We start from the raw sequence: 22,762 nt of genomic DNA, 5'->3' as shown, positions 1-22,762 counted from the left end.
AAAACTACCCAATGAAGACTAGTAACTGGACAAAATCTGACATTCGAATGAAATTTTCAAAATGGCGTCCTATGGTAATTCGTAGTTCCATTTTTGGCCATTCTACAGGTAAGTTTGTAGGTGTGTAACATTAAAAAAAGTCCCGCCGTCCCATTTAATACATTGTACGCTAAAGGCGCGCCGATTAGGTGACCATTCGACATAATTAGCATTATATTTAAATGTTGTTATTAAAAAGAAATTATCTGATATATGATTATATTATGTATTTGATTTAAATACTTACATATTATAAAGTGTAAAGAACTATTCATCACATAAAACGACTGGTACCTAGATACATATTTCATATAATATGTACTTTCGTACTTTTTCCACATTTATTCCATAATGTTGATATTCAATCGATTTTATCCTAATGGACATTTTCAATTGAATAACAGTACAAAATATAGGTAGGTACATATTATTGCATAAAAAGTCAATTAAGTATAGAGGACGTGGGAGTCGATTGTTTACTTGAACTAACTTGTTGGTGATATTTGTCCTTATTTATTAAATGACTGGTTTATATACATTAAGAAATAGCGTAACTTCAAAACTGTGAAAAATTTGCTGTGTTTAAAATTCACCTGCCGTAGGTGTATGTATCAAAAAAGGTTCCCGACCAATGACAAAAACTTGAAGACGATTTTATTGCTTTTGTCGCATGATACGTACAAGAAACCCACAACTTAAAAATGAATTATTTTCCATACGATAGTATGTATCATCATCAGCTGTAGTATATACCAATATTGCATATAAATTTATGTTTACATTTTAGATATAATAGTGCAACCATCTATAATACCGTGGATTTACAAGAATAAAATTACAAAGCGGCAGGTTTACATAGGTCGTAAGTGCATTTGCTAGTCACGCAGCCTTCGCTATCGAGGCTTGATAATTATATATTATATACTTACACAATATTATATATGTGACATATTATAATATTTAGGAATATTATATTTCATCCATTGTTGTTATTTTTAAGTTAATAAGTCAAAAGAATAATATCAACTAAGATTTAATAACAATAAACAAAAATGCAAAATGTACAAAGTGTTTAAAAGTACCTTATACACCTTCTAGAGGAAAGTGGTATAATGGTCCCTATATCTAACGGGTACGAGTGGCAAAAATATTAATCAATAAATTCTAATTGATTTATGTTTTGTACTAGGTATTCTATTAGTCATTATTTACGACCCGGCTTATGCCTTCTGGCTTATGGCCTTCTGGCTTCTTCGTGCACTATGCGCACTCACCGATCGTAAATGCACATTGACATAATAAAAGATTGTTAAAACCTTCTTACCTATTAGTAAAGGATCAAGTAAAAAACAAATTTTGATTATCTGAAGTGTTTGTGAAAAACCCGTAATGAATATATTACATACTATTAATACATTCAATAGGTAAGCCCGTTAAATCGTCATTTCCCGTAAACAATGGAACCAGCTAATGTGAAATATCACAAAATATACCTACTCACTAAATAAAAACAAATAAACAATTTTAAGCTATAATCCATAATCGTTAAAACTGAAGTGATCTCGGATTTTAAGAAAATACGTAGATCAGTTAACAAACGCGCAGGTTAAGTTTTTTTTGTTTTTTCTACCATATTACTATAACATCAAATTATAGTTTCATGTGTGAACTCCCAGATTGGATAAATCAATGAACTATTAGAACCAAGGTAAACTTGTTAAGGCAAATGGTAGGCACTGCAACTGTGTTATACCTATTTATATCTAATATTTTCTTGATAAAATAATTTATTATCAATGGTATTAGGTACTATAGATACACAATGTATCAATGTCGACTAATTATGATTGTATCATTTTGATAACTTCCGAAATAAATAATTATATCGGGTTTATATATTTCATTGAAATAATACTATGATATATAATTTATAGTATTAGGGAGTAGCAATTAACAGAAAACGCATGTACTTACATATTTTGCATGATGAATATAAAGTTTTTGAAAATGGCCTATAAAATGTCAAAAAAAACATTACAACATCAGTACCTATATATTAAAATTGAATATCTCAATATGTCCAACCACTTGCTTGAAACACAAAAGTACGATTTGAAGTATCTTTCGTACGAAACTTTTTCTAAAGGGTTTCATTAACCACATAGGTCCGATATTCCCCATTTTACCCATCTATAAATCCATATAATATAATAATATGTTTTCATATTATATATTTTCGTAGTATCAACATAATATACGAAATCATTCAGATTTGGTACGATTTTAATAATACACTAGCTGTCAGGTCCTTCTCATTATGGGAGCAAGTGTGATTTGTTATTTGATAGTGAAAATAAAAGTAGTTTAGTAGAAATTTTAAACTTTGATTACAATAATAGGTATGTATATAAAAAGTGGAATATTATTAAATATTATAGATATTACTATTAACAACTAATTTTTCCACTCTATACGTAAGCGCTTCATTAATTTCTCTAAATAGTATAGTATATCTACCTACTAATAGCAGCGTTTCTATATAATTAAGTATCGATAAAGTCTCTTGCACATATTATCAATATCATTTATTTCATATTTCATTGTACCTACTACATCGTACAACTTATTTTTCTGAAAAACATAGGTTCCATAAATTATTAACGCATTTTTTAATTAAAAAATGTTGTAATATTCGAGTCCGTCCCAAAAAAAAAAGGACTCCAGATATCCGGTGTCTATTAATGAGTAATGAGTGTAATGAGAATGACAAATATCAGCGCAGTGTACCTATTAAATATTATATGATGTAGCTCAAGATAAATAGTGGGTATGTATATAGTATATATGGATCATTTAATAAATATGGCAGTGAGTGAATGATACAGACAGATAAAATCACAATCTCCAATCCAAGTCAGAGCGTATATACGTTGCGGTAGTAACTTAACAACTTTTAAAGAGGATTCATTGTTAACCACCCGTTAAACCCATTGGGTGCATTGCTCTAAATCCCAACGCAAAATAATTTTGTCGAAAAAAAGCAACGAAATTTGAATATTAATTATGTAGTTGCGGGAGCCGAGCATGATGACATCCACTCTATGGTATAGGGATAATAAGAAAATATAATACATCATTTGTATCTTATGAATCTCATAATAAATTAATGAGTATAGGACGGCTTGTATGATGTATCCGACGCAGTGATGCCAACCGTACTATAATTATAGTACAATACTATAATTTTAATGCCGCGAAAAATGTAAAATACTATAATTTTACGCCAAATATACCATAATACTATAATTTTAAAGGATTCAAGACGAAAAATGTTCATGTACTATAACTATATATTTTTTAGAAATACTATAATTTTTACGCTTTTGTACTATAATCAGCATAGAAAAAGGTGGCAACACTGATCCGACAGTTAAACAGGCGGTCAAAAACATGGTTACATGTAAATTGTACGTAAAACATTTCGCCGTGACCTTTCTTATAGGAAATAGATGACCCTATACTATAGGGTATCCAATTTTATTAAATTCAATATTATGAACATTAATTCAATTTTCATAGCTGATTTTGGCAAAATTCATGAATTCAAGAATGAAAACCTAACTTAACCTAACCTAACAAATAATCCAGAATAACGGCTATTTTAAAAATGTGTTTGCTGCTGGCTACCTGTAAAGTGTAAACCGACAAGAACTGTGTTTTATTTAGACATGAATTTTATGTCAGTACTATACGACCCAAAGAGGTTGGACGGTCTTTACTATACGGCCATATATATCCAATACATTTCGCGGTAAAGTGTGATACGGTGAGTTGCATACGTACAAGTTTCCGGACACGCAAAAACATACATAGATCATACGTAAATAAATTCCATTCGTATTTGCAAAGTAGATAATAATATACCCAAGTAACCATGTACTTTTATAAATTTAAATCATCTGAAACATTTGCACGGAAATTAATAATAATTGAACTATTGACCTCTTGTTAATTTATTGAATTTGATCTAGGGCACTCCGCGACAATTAAAAATTAGGTAGGTATGTCCTTGTATACGCATATATTGGTAAGTAAGTAAGTACTCTCACGCCGTGGGTCCCAGGTTCGAATCCTGGGTCTGGCAAGTACACATATTGTTTTTCAATTCGTGTGTGAGTCAGGGTATGGACCCCATAGGTTGAGCAAGTAGCTGACATCCATTTCTCGTAAAAAAAAAACAAAATCTGTTAATACAAACCTCTACTCTGTGGAAGCCCATATGATCCTATTAGGATCGGACATGGTCATCAAGTATCTAATGTAGTAGACACACGACTAAAAATTTGTTTAGTACTAACAACATAATAAAGGCTATACTTCAGCTGAGGCATGGTCTAAATTCTAAAAAGATCGTGACAATGCGACGCGCGGATTGTGAAAATGACGCGTGCCGAACAAAACATAATTTGTCATAAAAATTCAACATGCGTTTATTTAATGTTATGTTTATTGTTATATTAGTAATAATAATAATATATTCATTGACAGGTTTTCTTTTTCGAGTACATGCGTAACGTGTTTTAGTCATCTTTACACGATAATAAGAATATATTCCTCCGGCGCCATCACAAAACAAATTGACGTGCTCACACCTCGACTACCGCTGTCCGATTGGCGACGGCCGACGAGTGCGAAATTTCGTCCTACCTATGGTTGAAAATTCTTTTCCGTTTCACTTATGTATGCTCAAGTTAGGTAAGTTACTGTGTAAATGAGGAACCGGGAGTATAGTAAGTACCTACTTGGCCTCAGTGCGTCATATTTTTGAATCACCACTCAGCTTGGTAAGTTACTAAACCGAGCACAATGGTAAATATGCAAAACAGTCATCCAAACGCGCCGTCATACAATAAGTGGGTACTCATCAACCTTCGTACCTCAAATTCGAACCGCGAATTGGAAGCCTGATGCACGGTCCAGTCCAGAAGCAGCGGTAGGAACTTTTGGTTTAGGAAAGCTCCGTAAACTAAGGCCAATAAGGCTGCATTTGAGTAACGTTTATCAGATACACTTCACAGTGTTCTTTTTTTTAAATATCCTAGAACCAAGTGTTCTAAAATATAATACTAGTTATTTTGGCACACCTAGAATTCTAATTGATTTTAGTTTTCATGGTACAAAACTGAAATCAATTAAGTAGAATTTAAACTTGAAATTACCCCGGTCACTATTATGATTTATGAAGTAAGTATAAGAAGTGAGTTGTGATCGAGATACGAGTATCTCGTGCTCGTCTCGAAATAATCATAAAAGGTTAATCTTTTTTTCTGCAAGGAGGTAAAAAAAAAATCTCGAATTCGAAATCTTGAGAAATGAAAAAAATCGAGACATCACAAGCTCTGAGTATGTATATGTACCCAAGTCAAAGACGTTGGATCATCTTCCAAGTGGAGCTTTCTGTCAAATTTGGAGCAAAGAACGAACAGAATACCCAGCAAAGTTTGTATGACATTTAAATAGACCAACAATGTCAATGCACCGTTCCTTTTCAACTGTTTAGGTTCCATATAAGATTCTTTCTCGCGCATCTTTACCTCGTGCATATTGTCTGAAAACATTATCGACAGAAGAAGCCGCAAATCGGGTTAATGCAGGAAGGATCCTATTGAATTTGAATCGTTGAATAATTGTAGTCTCATGCAATAATATGCATACTTCCTCAATACGTTTTCCGTAGGAACATTATTCTATAATTCATGCCGGCACAAGATATAGAATGCCGGCAGTGCCACACCATCAATTACGAGGGTGGGTCAATAAGTCCTTAGAAAAGCCGACAGGTGGCGCGACTAGTACTGTAAGCGGTTTGTTTTCATGCAGCGGCACTACCGATTCAGTATGCTGCGAAGTTTCAATCAGATTGGTCGGGTTGTTGTGTGTTTCTCGTACATTTAAAAAAAAAATTTGCTTGTTTACAAAAATGGAGAAAATTGAGTTTAGAGAGCTGTTATTAAACATTTTAATATAAAAGGGTTAACAGCAAAGGAAATAAAAAATGAGTTGGATTTAGTTCACGGCATATCTGCTCCTTCACTTGCAACTATTTATAACTGGTTAAATGAATTTAAACGTGGTCATACATCAACAAAGGATGAACCACGCTCAGGACGTCCTGTAGAGGTGACTACACCAGAAATGATCAATAAAATCCACGATATGGTGTTAAGTGACCGAAGATTAAAGTTGAGTGAGATAATTGAGGTTACAGGGATCTCAAAAGGTAGCGTCATTTCTATTTTACATGACGAATTGGGCATGAAAAATATTTCTGCAAGATGGGTGCCGCGTTTGCTCACAGTCGACAATAAACGCAATAGGGTGGTGGCCTCTAAAGCCCTGTTGTCGCTCATGCAACGCAATCCGGATGAATTTTTTCGTCGCTTTGTGACTGTAGATGAAACATGGATACACCACTATACTCCCGAGACGAAAGAACAGTCAAAGCAGTGGATTGCGAAAGGCGAACCATGTCCAAAGAAGGCGAAAACCGTAAAATCAGCTGGTAAGGTTTGGCTACTGTATTTTGGGATGCACGTGGAATTATTTTCGTTGACTATTTGGAAAAAGGAAAAACAATAACAGGGGATTATTATGCATCTTTATGGGACCAGCTAAAAAACAAAATTGAAGAAAAACGGCCTCATTTAAACAGGAAAAAAATCCTCTTTCATCAGGACAATGCCCGTGTTCACACATGTTTACGATCAATGGCTAAAATTGAAGAATTGAAGTTCGAATTGGTCGACCACCCACCGTATTCGCCAGATTTAGCCCCCAGTGACTTTTTCCTTTTCCCAAACTTAAAAAAATGGCTAAGTGGACAACGTTTTTTTTCAAATGAAGAAGTCATCGATCGGACAAATGCTTATTTTGAGGACCTTCCGAAAACTTATTTTTCTGACGGTTTAAAAAAAATTGAGAAACGTCTAACCAAGTGTATTGAGCTCCAAGGAGATTATGTTGAGAAATAAAAAAAAATACAAAAATAAAAACTGTTTTAATGCTTTTTTCTAAGGAATTATTGACCCACCCTCGTATTATATGAAAATAATACGAATTTAGTACGGCGTCCACAAGGTCTCTCATATTACTTCGAGGGCGTACCATAATGATAGGATAATCTACACGCGCTATAAGTAGGTACTTAATAAAATATTATTTAACTTCTCGTGGCATTGACGTTCAAGAGAATCGTGTCGGTATGTCATCGAATATAGAATATAATATCCTAATATTTGCAGATAAACCTATCAACGTATTACGCGCCTGAAGATCGATTTATCATACTTATTGATTCAAATAAAAGAAAATATCTAATATACCTACTATGTATTCTACTTGTCCACACAATTGAAAGACGATCAGAAACGGTTACGCCCGCTTATGAAAACATTGCATAATTATTCACATATGAAGACTTCAATGGGTACAATACATATTCTAAGATTATTTATGTTTCCAAGAATAATTTATTCAATTTATTGAATTATTATAACATTTATACCTATACTATTTTACATTTACGATTTTTATAACATCACTACCAACCAAAGGGGAGAACTTTAAAATAATATTAGTACTCAAAATATTTACGCATTAAATATTAACACCACCACAAACCTTCATTTTTGATAAAACAACATTGATAAATTCAACTTTATAATTGACTTCGTTGGCGTGAAATATGTAAAGAATAATGAGACATATTATATACAAATTTCAAGAAGAAACCAACTCGATTTAATCTGATTTATTCATCTTAGTATTTTTTTTCAATTCAATGACAACGGTTGTTATCGAGATGAAACTTTATTAAATTCTTAGAAACAAAGTAGTTTATTACCACGGTACTTAGTACATATTTGATTTATAATAAAAGAAACCTGTAAACAAAAAAAAACTATGTTGTCACCAAAATTCGCAGAACTTGTAACTCCATATTGGTCAATTTTTCAGGAAGGAGAAAAAAACTGTTTTAAAAGAACAAACACTATTACTTAGTATATTTCAATGTTATAAATGAGTACATAAATTCTGATATTTTTACCAAATATTTATTAATGTAGAATTTAGGTACATGGTTTGCTTTTTTTAACATTTGATCTGGGAGTTACAATGTTTGAATTATAATGTACAAATTACAGACAAACTAAAAAACCTATACTATATCTACCAATAAAAAATATAGATCACTAATTTAAAAGTATGTAAATAAAAAATACAGGAAAATAGATCGATTAAGTAGTATTCAATAATCAAAATGTAAATCTACAATATTTAACACAGTCGAATAATACTGGGTCTCCTAGTTTACTTCCTGGACGTATGGATTTGTAAAATTTATCTTTAATAAAAAAAAAAATGTTATAAATATTTGACATGGTATGGCATAAGTTTTTCCCTCGCTTCTTGAAACGCAGGAACATTGACTTTTTGATTTCTCAACCTCTCTTCAATTACACTATTACAGAATGCATATTCTGCTGTGCTTAGGTATCATGGAAATATCCAAAACGCTGATCAAAAGGCAAACATTTATAAATCATAGACCGACATTTCAATTAAATAAATTATTAGTCTAGATTCTAGAATGTAGATTAAACCGGTGTTTACGTGAATGAAAACGCTACAATGGTGAGACTGACAAAATAATCATTTTGTTCATTTTACAGATTCGAATTTCCTAGTTTGACGGCATAATAAATAATAATATTACTATCGATTTCAATAGCATTTCAATAACATTAGCGAGGGGTGCAAGATTAGTAAATGCGCTCCCTAAAAACATAGACATTTTCAGTGATGTAAGTACTTGTATTTTGTTTTTGAAACTTTTTTTTCTGTGTAAAATTGTATGTTTTTTGTTTTCAAAATTTTATTTTTCTGTGTTAAATTATACTCAAGTATGTTTTGATTTCAATTGTATTTCTGTTATTATTATTATTATATTCTATATTGTAATATTTGTTATGATGTCAATCTCATGTTGTGTACGTCTTGAATTTAGATTTGTTATGTCCACAATGTTTTGTATTTTTAAATAAATAAATAATTATCGCACATTACTTAGTCGTATTGACTATTATAGGTACCTACGTGTTTTTATCATATAAAAGTAGACAGTACATAAGTACCTCATTGCCATGCGTGACATTTAATATTATTCACAATGTTCGTAGGTACATTCGTCTTATTATGCAGACCTTTCCAAGTGTGTAACATACATACATAATACAGAACCATTTGTATGTTATTAACTGAAACAAAATGAATTGCCTTTTGTACGTACCGTAATATCATCAAACCTAACATAACCACACAGACAACACAATATAAACATGATTAGTGATTGGTATCCAGTAAGTAGAAGTTTGACTTTAGACTCTTTAGAGAGGATAGGACACCAAGGGTTGTGTACTTAGTCCCCTGAAAACTTTGTCAATTTCGCATCATGAGCGTGAAAATAAATCGGAGTTGTTGTGTGCTTTGGCTGCTCGGCGGGTTGACCCGGCGGCGATTCCCAAAGCGCCCCTGACATTTCAACACTCTCGATCGATATCGTGACGAAAAAACATGACTGGGGACAGGTAGGATGTAATGTGTGTAGGCACTTACCCGGGTGTAAGTTTGCGTTTACTCGGATAATTCGGGTACACGTAGGTAGATAATTTTGGACACAGGAGACCTACCCCACATGAGAGACCCCAGAGGTAAAGTGTCGTAAGTAATAACTAAACAACATTTTTAGTAGAAAACGAAATGCTGCTTCTCATTCTTGGTTCGCCTATTTTTAAATGAATATTTCATGTAGACATTCAAAACGATTATGTAGGTACTATCACCAAACGAAGAAAGACATCAGTGTGCCACGACAGTATAATTTTTGTTTTAGCCAGTTTAAATTAAATACTAAAATTTTGTAATGTATTTCAATGCTGGACACATAGCTCTAAGAAGGGACAATCGTTGGAAAAGTCCAGTCATCCATTGGTACCCGAGGTACAAAACGTTCGCAAGGTAGACCCAGAGGCCACTGGATCGATGAAACGGTAAAGTTCTACGGAAGTAGGTGGCAACGCAACGCACTGGACCGAGAGAAGTGAAATCAGCTTAGAGGCTTTCATCCAGCAGTGGATAGACTGGTATTGATGATTATGATGAATTAAAGTCAACCGCAAAAAATACCAACCTAATAAATCCCCCTATCGACCATGCGGCACACAATAAAGTTTTATAAATAATTCATTCATAACATAACCAATGAATGACGATATTAGCTGACAACACGAATCTTATTGAGACATGAACTCATTCATTAATTAATACTTTTAACACCGACCAAAAGGCTATCAGTGTGGCATCCTTGAACTCAACCACGGCAGAAGTAATTCAAAATAATATATGTACACACCTAACCTCAAAAACACAGCAGTTTTTTCTCGTCTGTGTTCAGAGTCGGCCTAATCCGGTGAGATGACGTAAACGAGCGAATATAGAGATTAGGAAACGGCCTCCGGTCTCTTGTATATCTAATTATTTTGCATTTTACGACGCTCTGCCGGCTTCGATTGAGGCATGACGTAACGTCAGTATGACGAGATAAGATTCTGAATAAATGGCAACTATAAAATCATAAGTTTTCTCTGGGTTGGCCGGGTTGGCAGTAGAGGTTATGATCAAGAAATCTTGTCTCGAGAATACTCGAGAAATAATCAGAAAAGATGAATTTCAAAATGTCAAGAAATATTTTTTTCGAAATGTCGATAATTCTCATTTCTCGAGAAATCGTCAATGAGAATTCGAGAAACTGTTATAACAACGGAAAAAGAAAGCCGAATTTGATCTGAAGTGGAAACTCTCAAATTGTCAGACGAATAAAAACACATGAGTTTGAACCTGAACGGCATACCTACCTATTTTATTTTCTGGTAAGCAAAAAATATATTAGGCACGAAAAGCCAATCCGCACTTAAAATTTTTTGGGCAAGAAAAGCTAAAAAAATAAAAGTCTCGAATTTGATCTCACACGAATTCGGCAGTGTGAAAATTTAGGCCAGATAAAGATATTTCTCGAGAAATCAATAAACCGATCTCGAATTTTCGAAAATAAATATATTCTTATAATATACCTAGGTACCATGAAACGAAAGTCAAGAAATCAAAACTTTAGTTGGCAGTGTTGGGTATAATAGTATATTATATAGGAACAATAGGGTAATATATAGGAACCATATGTCCATAAATATAGTAAATGAGCAAGTTTAATAGTATATTATATAGGAACAATAGGGTAATATATAGGAACCATATGTCCATAAATGAGTAAGTAGGCAGGTACATTTTTAAAACTAAAAAAATGACGGCTTGATATCGAGGTCGTAACTTACGTGCATCATGTGCGATTTTACGTGAGTAATTCATCCAACAATAAAATGAGGATTCACTGTGGAAGAAATGTATTTATATCTGTTGGCGCAAGTGTGAACTTTCTAAAATTTAATCTGAAATGCAAAAATTACCACACAATCAACAAATTTCATAACTTCCGTAATATAAAAGTTCCACCTGCAGAGCGTTTTTCTTTAAAATCTTTAATAATAGCAGAATTACCGACGAGTTGCTTGGTTGGAGAATGGTGCTGGTGCATACTTAATCTCCCAAACTGTCCCAAATGTTCGAGATGTTGGAAATATCATAATACAAAGAACAATATCATACTAAAGAAAACAAAGGCGTAAGTACTTACATATCTGGTATCCAACGTTCGATGAAAACCGTAATCACAAGAATAAGAAAAGGCAGAAAATGATAGTTTTTATCTCAGTGCGATCCTGGCAAATAATTCTTTGAGTTAAAGTGTGAACATTGTTAGAAATGAGATTTTTGCGCTCTAATAATTAATTATTGTTGGTCTATTTATATTACGATAAAATTTGTATTTTTTCCACCTAGGTGGTTATAAGCAAATTACCTTCGGTTCTTCGCATAAATAAATGTGTAAAAAGAATGGGGACTCAGCGAAGGCATACGGGCCCCCACATGTGATAGTTGAAAATAATGATTTTACAATGGATAGTTGTTAGCCATTCGCCCAACCCACTGGGTTCATGCACAGGATCAAATACACAACATAATATGTCTAACCATATGTTAAGATTTTGTAATAAGTTATGTAAACAGATTCAAGTAAATTTATTCTAGTAGGTATACTTAAGAATAATATAATATCTAATGGAAAACGGCAGACTGGCTTTTATTTTCATGCAAATGTGACATGACATGTAGCTGTCAGCTTTGTCGAATCTGTCAATAGCAGCTGTCAAATAAATATACGAAATCGGCTAGAGTAAAATAAACCAACGTGCCATTTTATTGTCAGAAAATTCGTTTGCCAAGAGAGCTATGTTCTTTATTTACATTTACATTTTACTTACCTACCTAGGTATCTCTATACTAAATTTGTTTAGAAAGGAATCATAGGTACACAAAAATAATGTTTTTTATAAGGATTTATTATAATCCAATCATTATTATTATTATGTTCTCGGGCACACGTAAAGTTATGCATACGTAGTTTCAGCAATATACTTAATATTATAATAATATGTACCTACATTGTAATTGTAAAATGTGCACCATTATGATTATGATGACCAACAAGTTGGGATTAATTAACAATTGAGTCGGTTCCGGAGATGTTCAACAAAAAACATTGCAATTGATGCCGGTCAATAAATACTTGACAATCTGCATATTGATTGGGTGGCTGGTAGATATTATTATGAACACAAACAGTGACGTTCCTAGACAAAATGCCGCCCCTAGGCAGCGCTAAAATGCCACCCCATTTTTATACAATATTTTTTATCATCCTTCCATGACTCCAATATCTAAGAAAAGTGTTGTATGGATACAATACTAACAAAATATATAGGTCTAATTTAAATGCCATCTCAACTTCAAAAGACAATATTGCGAGTCCACGATTTTCAGATACAATTCAATATACACCTGACAACTTTCAAAACTCTCGAGTGACTGGCAAAAATATTTGGATAAATTAATTAGGTAGGTACTCTCCAACAAGAAGATTTAGACAAAAGGCGCTGTTGTCGACTAAATGGGTGGAGCTTGTTAGTTTATAATGGAATTGCGGTTAAAAATGGGAGGAGCTTGTAGTTCGCAGTTTTAAGACGTAACCAAGAAGATGTTGTTCGAGTATAAGTACGAGTATGTTCCTACCTATAATTCAAATATAATTCTCAAATCTGCACGTGTCATTGCTCGTCATCAAGGATCAGACGTCCAAAGACAACGGAGGTAAACTAGACATCGCAAACCCGACAAAAAATACACTCCGGTTAAACATTCCATGTCAATTAATACATTTTGTTTCCAACCAGTGAGCTGTATTTTTAATGGAGAGATATTTCCGTAATTGCTAAGTTAGGTACCTATTTCTATATATACCTAATGATTCTTCTCGATTTGCCGCCCTTCGAGTAACTGCCGCCCCCAAGCGACGCTCAATCTGCCTACCCCACGAAACGTCACTGAACACAAAAATGAAGTTTAATGTTATTGATGATAAAACGAGGTAACAAGCAATGTTGCAAGTTTTCTTTATGCTTAACATCTTAGGATACTTACTTCAATCTGGATAATTTAACTATAAAACTCAAACACTATAAATATTTATATGTTAACATTTAAAATTTAAAATTTGCATGAGTACATAAGTCCCTCTAATAATAATATGTTCGATTCTTGGGAGTATGACACATATTATTATTATGACGTGATATTCAAATTGTTTTTAACAGTGCTGTCCTGTCCATACGTAAAGTGTGAATTATTATGAGATGTCATCGTTTAAACCAAATAGGGATGAGTGACATCATCAATCAAGAGCACAAAGGACCGACCATCGTCGCTGATTGAATCTGGTCCAAATGTTTTGATACAAAAAGATAGCGGCTTAAATTATTATTATGTAACTGCGCTTCCACTATTATTGTGTGTACTGTATTGGATCACAATGGCGCTTCATTCTACGATGACAACACTTCTGACAGCTCTGTATATTAAATTAATCCGATGCCCAAATTCCGAATGGATACATCACAAAAATACACCAGCGATTAGGTCATGTTTATAATACCACCGTGTTTATTACAGAGGCGTCCACACTCCACAGCGAAAGCCAAAAATAGGTCAACACACAACTCCCCAGTTCAAAACCTAAAAGACACTCATATAAAACAGAACATGCCGTAGATTCTGAAAATATCAAGATGCGCGCAATAAAAATCTTATCAAAAATAGTATTCTATAGATATCTACACATACTTATAATATACGTTTGATTGGATAGGCTATTTTCCTAGTTGAACACAGCGGATCTTGCGCAAACTATAAATTTTACGAGCGCGAAATAAATAATGAATGAATTCGCACGATATTAATATTATTCACCCCCCTGCGTCGGTTAAACTTGTTTAGATATATATTCTTATTATTTTACAACTTTTATAAATAACATTCTTGTCATAAAACCCGAAGGAATTCTATTTGAAAAAAGCTCTCAACACACCCCCTCAGGGATACCTCAACGGGTTTTTTTTTACCTGTTTGGTCCTGTCAGCTCCATTTGCCTTTACTTCCGTAGCGTTCTCGTTCGATTCTTCCTTGTTTTCACCACTTTTCACCCCTTCCAAAGCCATTTTGGATCGGGTTGTTCACTATCATACACTCACAAGCGATTTTCAAAACACTTCACAAGGCGAAACATGTAATTATAGATATTGGTCACTGATATCGAGTGTTCCGTAAACGGCGGAATACGCGGCTCTACTGCGGCCAAATTGGAATGAGACTGACGACTGACTAGTGATGGCCGCACAATCGGTCAACAGATCGATACATTCTCTTACTTAATCAATACAATCTAATGTCTAATTTTTTAATATTATTTGTTGATTAAAGCCTCAATTACATTGAGCTTCTTTACGAGCTGTTTATTGGCGAATTTAAAAGCGGGCGATTCAGCTACTGCGATTTGATGATTACACACAAAACTTTCCATTCACTGAGAAGCCAGAAGCCAGTGACTATTTTGACATAACGTAGTTCGTTTTTTTACCGGGAGGTTGGTACTGCGCTCTACTGCGCAGACGCAGTAAGCCCACACGCCGGCTTGTAGCGTGTAAAGTTGACCGGCTTTCAACTTTTCTCGGTAGAGTGTTTACAACCTGCTTATTAGCTTATTCGATGATTACACTGGGCGACTTTACAGGCAGATTGTAAATTCGCGAATAAACAGCTCGTAAAGAAGCTCATTGTTCAAGCTGTTCCGGTATAATTATATGACTTCACTCTTTACGCTCGTAATGCATGCTATTTAGGGGAAAGCATGGAACGGTATATTATAGTAAACTAATGATCGACATTCAAGGTAAACCATTGATTGTCACCAACACATAGGCTATCTAGGTCAAAGCAATTCGGCAAAAATCTGCAAGAAACACTAAATGCAATATAGGTAGAGTTTATTTTTATTTCTATAATATAATATTGTATATTTTTTTTACAAAAAAATACACTTAGCGATGAAACATTTAATACGTTAATGATACATACCTAGTAGGTCTTCGGGGTTAAGCAAACTTTATATATATATAGTTTTATTGTCGGTCAATAATATTGTTATGCGTATTAAACGTCTAAAACAGCGTGTTATCTCTTTCGTTACTACATTTTCTTATGCCTACCTTTCAGAAAGCGTGTTAATGAAAGGAAAGGCAAATCTATAAGTTCTGTAAAAAAGTCAATTAATTAATTCCTCTATATTATATGGCTATCTTAAGAGCATACATAAATGAAACGGCAAATAATTTTCGACGAAATACCTAGGTGGGACGAAATTTCGCCTTCGTGGCCAATCGCCGAGCGGTATTCGAAGTGGGAGTACGTCGATTTTTTTTGTGATGGCATCGTAATAATATATTCTTATATCGTGTAAAGATGACTAAAAACTTTATCCTGGACTCGAAAAAGAAAATATTTCAATGAATATATTATTATTATTATTATTACTACTACTATTTAGAGGTATATTATATAGCTTTAAGTGTTACAAAAGTTGATTTGTGCCATTAATTCTAATCACTTTTTACCTTGAATATTGACAAAAATACATTAAATTTGGTGGATATAAAGGTGGATTTATTTCATAAAAATACTTCATCGGTTTTACAGCTATTATTTTCATGAGAGATTTGTATTATTAGTATACGCGACAGTTATCATAATCGAAAACATTTAAAATATTATTATCGTCAATGCGGTTTTTAGAAAAATTAAAAAAAATATAAAAGGATGAATAGAGAACACTATGGTAATTCATTGTAAAAATATTCTAAATACCTACCTGGCTAATTAAACATTATATTCTTTACTTGACATAATTAATTTACCTACTAGTATTTTTTCGCGTAGGTGTATTGTGTACGCTCGATGATAACGATCAATGACATTAATTGTCATTACAATATGTCATTGATAACGATTCACTCGGCCAAAAGATAATAATAATAATAAGTATTGTCATTATCGTATTAACAATAATTGTCGTTGCTGCGTATGGACACGGACATGTTATGTAAACCAGTACATAAACTGTTACTATGTGAAAACAGATTTAACGTGGAGTCACAAATTTCTTAATTGTCACAAATGATTAGGTTAATATAGCGTAATGATACTTTCGCCCATCTCTACAGGCCCTGGTAGTTAGCAAGCCAATGTTGCTATAGTTACCCAATATAACACACTCTGGAGAAGTTGACTTCTCACTTTGGCAACTTTGAAATATCAGAGCGTATTTAGACGTATTGATATAGGATGACCAAGAAGAGATTGTAATTTATTTTAATACGTAGTGTTATTATAAATTAACGTTACAATATTAAATTTAAACTGCTATTCCTTGTTCCCACAACCTCTAGCCAGGATCGCCACCGACCAAGATTGAAAAAAACCATGTGCTGTTTTGTCCTCATTGCTCCCTCTTTTTTGTCGTATAATGAGATTTGTCTAAAAGGGATAGTCAACTGATGAAAAGTTTTCTTAATGCAAAAGAATTTTTAATAGTTTGAAACCAGCTTGCATATATATACCTACCTACTCAATTTGTAGTTTTTATGTAGCAACATTTTTATTTAAAAATAGCGTTGCCATACCTATTATTGTTATAGTACAAAATTTATTTAATATAGGTAAGTAGGTACCTAAATAAAAAAGGCATCGGAATTTTTCAAATTTTCCGTTAGTTTTTTGGTGAAAAACAAAAATCCTAAACATTGTCAACGATGACAAGCGTACTATATTTTTGGCGGAAATACTATAATTTCTTATGGTACGTTTACATCTGACCCTTATAATACCGTTATACTTATTTTATGTGTCTGACGTAAAATTTCACTTAGAGCCGGGCCACACCGGGCGACTCTGGTCTCGAGACCAGCAGCCCTATGTTGTAACTTGCGACATGAAGTCATCCGACAACATGACGTAATTGTGACGTATGCTCAATACACGCATCGAGGCGAGCCGCCCAATGCACACGGCTCACCATAGATATTATACATAAACACTTATTTGTGTATGGGGACAATGAATAACGCCAGTATTAGAGTAGCGTTAATTTCTCGAAGACCATTGACTCACTCCGGTAGTACGTCACAATGATGTCATATGACGTCATGTCACCGGGTGACTTCAACTCACAAGTTACAACAGAAGGCCCCAGCACCGCGATTTCCTAACTATCGACTCGTGTGGCACCAGACGACATGACGTAATTGTGACGTCAGCCAATACACGCTCGAAGCATGCCGCCCGCCCGCAGTGCCCACCGTAGATATTATTACGATGAAACACCTATATGTGTATGGTGAAATGAATAGCGCCGCTGTCGGAGTAGCGTTATATTCTCGAGCGCTATTATCACTCCGGTAGTACGTCACAATGATGTCATATGACGTCATGTCGACCGGGCAGCTGGCACTCGCAAGTTCTAACATCGGGCCCCAGACCGATGTACGCAGTTATATGAACAATGCTACACCTGGTTGCCCAGTAGTCGCGCAAGCAATAAAGTCGGGCGATCAGTAAAATTTCGTTCTTGCGCTCGGTCTCTCTGGGTAGCGATGTATGAAAACATATACGGAGAGACGTATTTTTTGCAAAAAATGTATAGGTTTTTTGTTTCCCAGAAAAAAATTACCGAGAGTTTGAGAAACTCCGAGACCCCTTTTTATTAAGGTGACGCATCAGTGAAACGCCAAATAATGTTCAACTGTACGCGCGACGAAAATTTGTACTTGCTTCGCATTCATTGAGAGAACGTGGAGTCGGACGCACGTCACTTTGCTGCGTGATGGCGACGGGCCAATTAATTCTAAAATCGTGTAAAGATGACTAAAAACTTTACCCATTTACTTTAAAAAGAAAACATGTCAATGAATATATTATTATTGATACTAATAGAATAATAAACAGAACATAAAATGGACGTATGTTGGATTTATATGAGAAATAATATTTCGTTTGACAGGCGTTATTTTCACCCGCGACCCGCAATCCGCACATCGCCTAGCAACGATCTTTTTAGACCGTGCCTCAACTAATGCATGGCCTTAAGGTACCTCTTCCAAACAAAAATGCTTACCGAATTCAAGAAATTTCATTTTAAACATTTAATCCAAAGTCAAAGGATTTTTTTACGTTTTTCGAGCAATTTTTTTTCCATGTTCTCCAAATCTTCTTATCTTGCGAAATTATTGAACTTTTCACCAATTTATCCACCGGAAATATCGAAATTTTAGGGCTTTTTACATAACATTTTCCGATATTCAAAATTATAGTATTTTGGGCGTACTATACCTGTTTTATATCGTACATAGTACGCGGACCAAAATTATAGTACAGATAATATAATTTTAATACGGTTGACAGCACTGTGGCTCTCTGTTTACACCTGCATGGATCTGACATAAAATTCTCGTATACTTCTCGTTGAAATTAATAGTCTCTACACTTTATTCAATGGCAACATTTGGAATAAATATAATATGCGGTGTTTACATACATATTATAATATATGGCATTGTAACTTATTCGGACACTTATTTTGTATACTTCTCAAAAACGATGTGTCAGTTGTATTCTCTTATCAATATTTTATGATAAAGAGAATATCGAAACAGGTGAAATAGAAAATGGAAGTTGGCGAAATGAGGAATCAACACATAACCTCTAGAACAGCAAGGGATTAATAATTAAGTATTCCTTGGATGCAAAAGATGTACGAGAAGAATTTTGGGAATATTTTGTCAGTTGTCAAGGAAAGTTATCTTGACAATATAAAATATTATAGTTACTTACTAAGTACATATAAAATTAAAAAACTAATTAATTAGGTATAGTTTTTGAAATCGATAGTTTTACATACCTACTTACCCACTTAAATTAACTTTAAATAATGTGAAGTCGATAAAAGTGCACTATTTGGAATGGCCTACAAAAGTCAATAATTTTGATGAGTCCACTTTAAGAAACTATATTTCTACGTGAAATTGATGCTTATTCCTTATGAATTGAAAATGACGAATAAAGCGCCAAAATGTCATTTTATCCATATATCTAGTGTTTATAGCAGTTACTTTTAAAAAAAGTTGATTTATGAGGGCCGTTCCGAATAGTGCACTTTTACCGTGAAGTCTAATAATATTAAATGATATCGATCAATAATTGAATATTTATTTATTTAAATTATTTATTCGTCAATATCTGGCCTTAACCACTTCTTTTTATCACTCATCATGGATAATAATTTATTGCATACTGTTTCCGAAATAATATCAACTAAACTAAACCAGCTGTAAAACTACGAATAATGTATCATATTCTTGACATAAAAGTAGACGGCAGCTCAACTTCGATGATATACCTATCGCTGCAAGTTCGGACTTGTGGCATACGCGGTGCTTGTATTTGCGTATATAAGTAGTTGGAATAAGTGACAGGTGGTGTCGACACACGCAAAATAAGTGGCTGATACAAATATAATTACTGTTTACACTAAGTGAATGTGGTGTCATACATACATATGACGAAATTAGTGTCAAATGTAAACGTACCATTAGACCGCGTACTATATTTCGCTGATAAAAAGATGGCAACACCGGTTACATTACTATTATCTAAAAGTATATTAGTCTATGGTATTATCCAATTGTCTATGGTTTAAACGAACCTGTCAACCAGTGTTGCCAACCGTACTATAATTATAGTATTTGTACTATAATTTTGGTCCGCGTACTGTGTCCGATATAAAACAGGTATAGTACGCCCAAAATACTATAATTTTGAATATCGGAAAAAATATGTAAAAAGTATTCAAATTTCGAGATTTCCGTTCGATAAATTGGTGCAAAGTACTATAATTTCGCAATATAAGAAAATTTGGAGAACTTGGAAAAAAATTGCTCGAAAAACGAAAAAACATCTCTTGACTTTGATTTAAAATAAAAATTTCTTGAATTCTTCGGTAATCATTTTTGGTCGGAAGAGGTACCTTAATAAAAGGGGGTCTCTCAGTCTTTCGAATTCTCCGTTATTTTTTTCTGAGATACAAAAAACTTACATTACATTTTCAACAGATGACAACGCGTACTATATTTTTTCCCCAAATACTATAATTTTGGAGGCTCTGTACTATAATTCCACTTTGAAAAGATGGCAACACTGCTGTCAACTGTCACAAATTCGGACAAGTTAAAATAAATTGTTGAAAAACGAACGGCAAAAGATAGGTCGGTAGCACACACAATTTTCTGACTCTTCCCCGGAATGAAAAAGCTCAAATTGTATTAGTATAATATGGGTGTAACGTGTAACCCAAATCTAGATGTTATACCAAAGCTTTCAATAGTATCTCTGTATCAAAGAGATTGTCTGTTTACGACTTACGTCTACCATTGTGTTTTATTTGAAGGTAGCATCCTGATGCCATTGGGATAGCATAATGGGTATAACATGGCCCCCACAAGGTTGGGGTGACAGGGCTCTAGCCTGGGCTCAGGTGGGGCACGGCGAGGCCAGTCGACCAGATACGTGAGATTAACACACAGCAAAAATTTGCTTTAATAGAAGAAAGTTGCCTGCGGTGCTATTTTCCTTCAATAATGTTATTACTTAAAATTATATGGTTGTACGATAAAAATTTTAATTGTGTATCGACACTCGACAACTTCTTAATTCAAATGGATGTATTAAAATATACTTATAATAAAAAAACACTAAATACACATTAATTTTACCACGTACACCATTTATAGAACGCTACTGTAGAGCATCACACTGCCTTTATCCTTAGAGATAGGGAGGGGGGCCCGCCAAAGATCCTAGCATGGTGGCCCGGTTCAGGATGTGGGGGCTATGGGGTATAACATGGATCACAATGAGAGCTCAAAATAGAGAGCAACTTTGGACAATTTCTTCGGTAGTGAACAACAATGACCAGGGTAGGGGGTTCTTCTTCAGAATTCAAGAGCTTCTTCAAGAGGTCATCTGTGGCACGATTTTTATTATTTACAATGACCAATACATTTTAGTTAAGAAAATTATTAAGTACAATAAAATTTACCATACCGTCGTTGAAACTAGAAAAATGTGTAGGTAACTCCGTTTTAATCGAAATTGACTTTGAATGCCATCTAGTGATCGTCGTTAATATCTACCCATCTTGCAAATGATGTCATTCCAAAAAAATTGTAACATTAAATCATCGATGATTTAACTCCATAACCATAATATTTGTATATGAAACCATATTGCTTTTTGTCTCTCCTGTAAAGTAGCATTTTTAGAGTTACACAATTTTCTAGTTTCAATGATAATATCGAGATGCCTCACTAACAGGCGGTATTTAGGTATCACCATAGACCCAGTGCTCCGGTTTGCGAACCGGAGTTCTCGATAATTATCCAAAAAATTACGTCTCCAGAATTTTTGTTATATCTATAGGTACCTAATCTATCTACCATGGAAGGATAAAGTGCAAATAGCCATTAAAAATGCACATCGACTGAAGATATGGACAGGCAACATTTATCAGTGCCGCAGACGAAAATACAACGCATTTTTACGAAATATACTCTAAAAATATTTATTTGTTTTCTTTTTTGTCTCTATTTTCTGCATATTATTATGTACCATCTACCCCCACGTGACGTCACTGTATTTTTACTTATAATTTATAATATAAGTATTTATTTTTATTGATTTGATTTAATATGTTGATTTAGTAATAACACAATCAGGGGTGTCCCTAATCCTATGCTGCCCCTTAAATAGACGGAAAATGCCGCTCTTCCGTATTTCAAGAAAATATTATTATCCTTCACGTATACCGGAACGTTATAATATTAAGTAAGACGCTTGAGGATTTTACTAGACGGCTCGCTGGAAGTCAGATATTTTACGAACCGGTACGCCATTTTCGAGGTTTTTACGAACAGGAACGACATCCTAGGAAATACCACGAACCGAAACGGCGCTCCGGTACGTTCTGCTCCATTCCAAGCGCTGCATAGACCAG

At 34.0% G+C, this 22,762-nt stretch overlaps 1 protein-coding gene across 2 annotated transcripts in view; it reads right to left on the bottom strand.

The window, feature by feature from the left end:
* LOC147067397 (uncharacterized) overlaps window positions 1-14,987 on the bottom strand; it is a 141,135-nt gene extending 126,148 nt beyond the window's left edge. For both annotated transcript variants that reach the window (XM_085954398.1, XM_085954399.1), the window contains exon 1: window positions 14,727-14,987. In XM_085954398.1, the coding sequence (XP_085810524.1) occupies window positions 14,727-14,822 (96 nt within the window). In that variant the 5' untranslated portion in view covers window positions 14,823-14,987. The remainder of the gene's footprint in view (window positions 1-14,726) is intronic.
* Between the last annotated feature and the right edge of the window lie 7,775 nt (window positions 14,988-22,762).

The sequence above is a fragment of the Rhyacophila brunnea genome, unplaced genomic scaffold (genome assembly GCF_057557595.1).
Source record: "Rhyacophila brunnea isolate RB1 unplaced genomic scaffold, BYU_Rbru_1.0 scaffold_4, whole genome shotgun sequence".
NCBI classification, from domain to species: Eukaryota; Metazoa; Arthropoda; class Insecta; order Trichoptera; family Rhyacophilidae; genus Rhyacophila; species Rhyacophila brunnea.
This window is presented reverse-complemented; position numbering and strand designations above follow the sequence as displayed.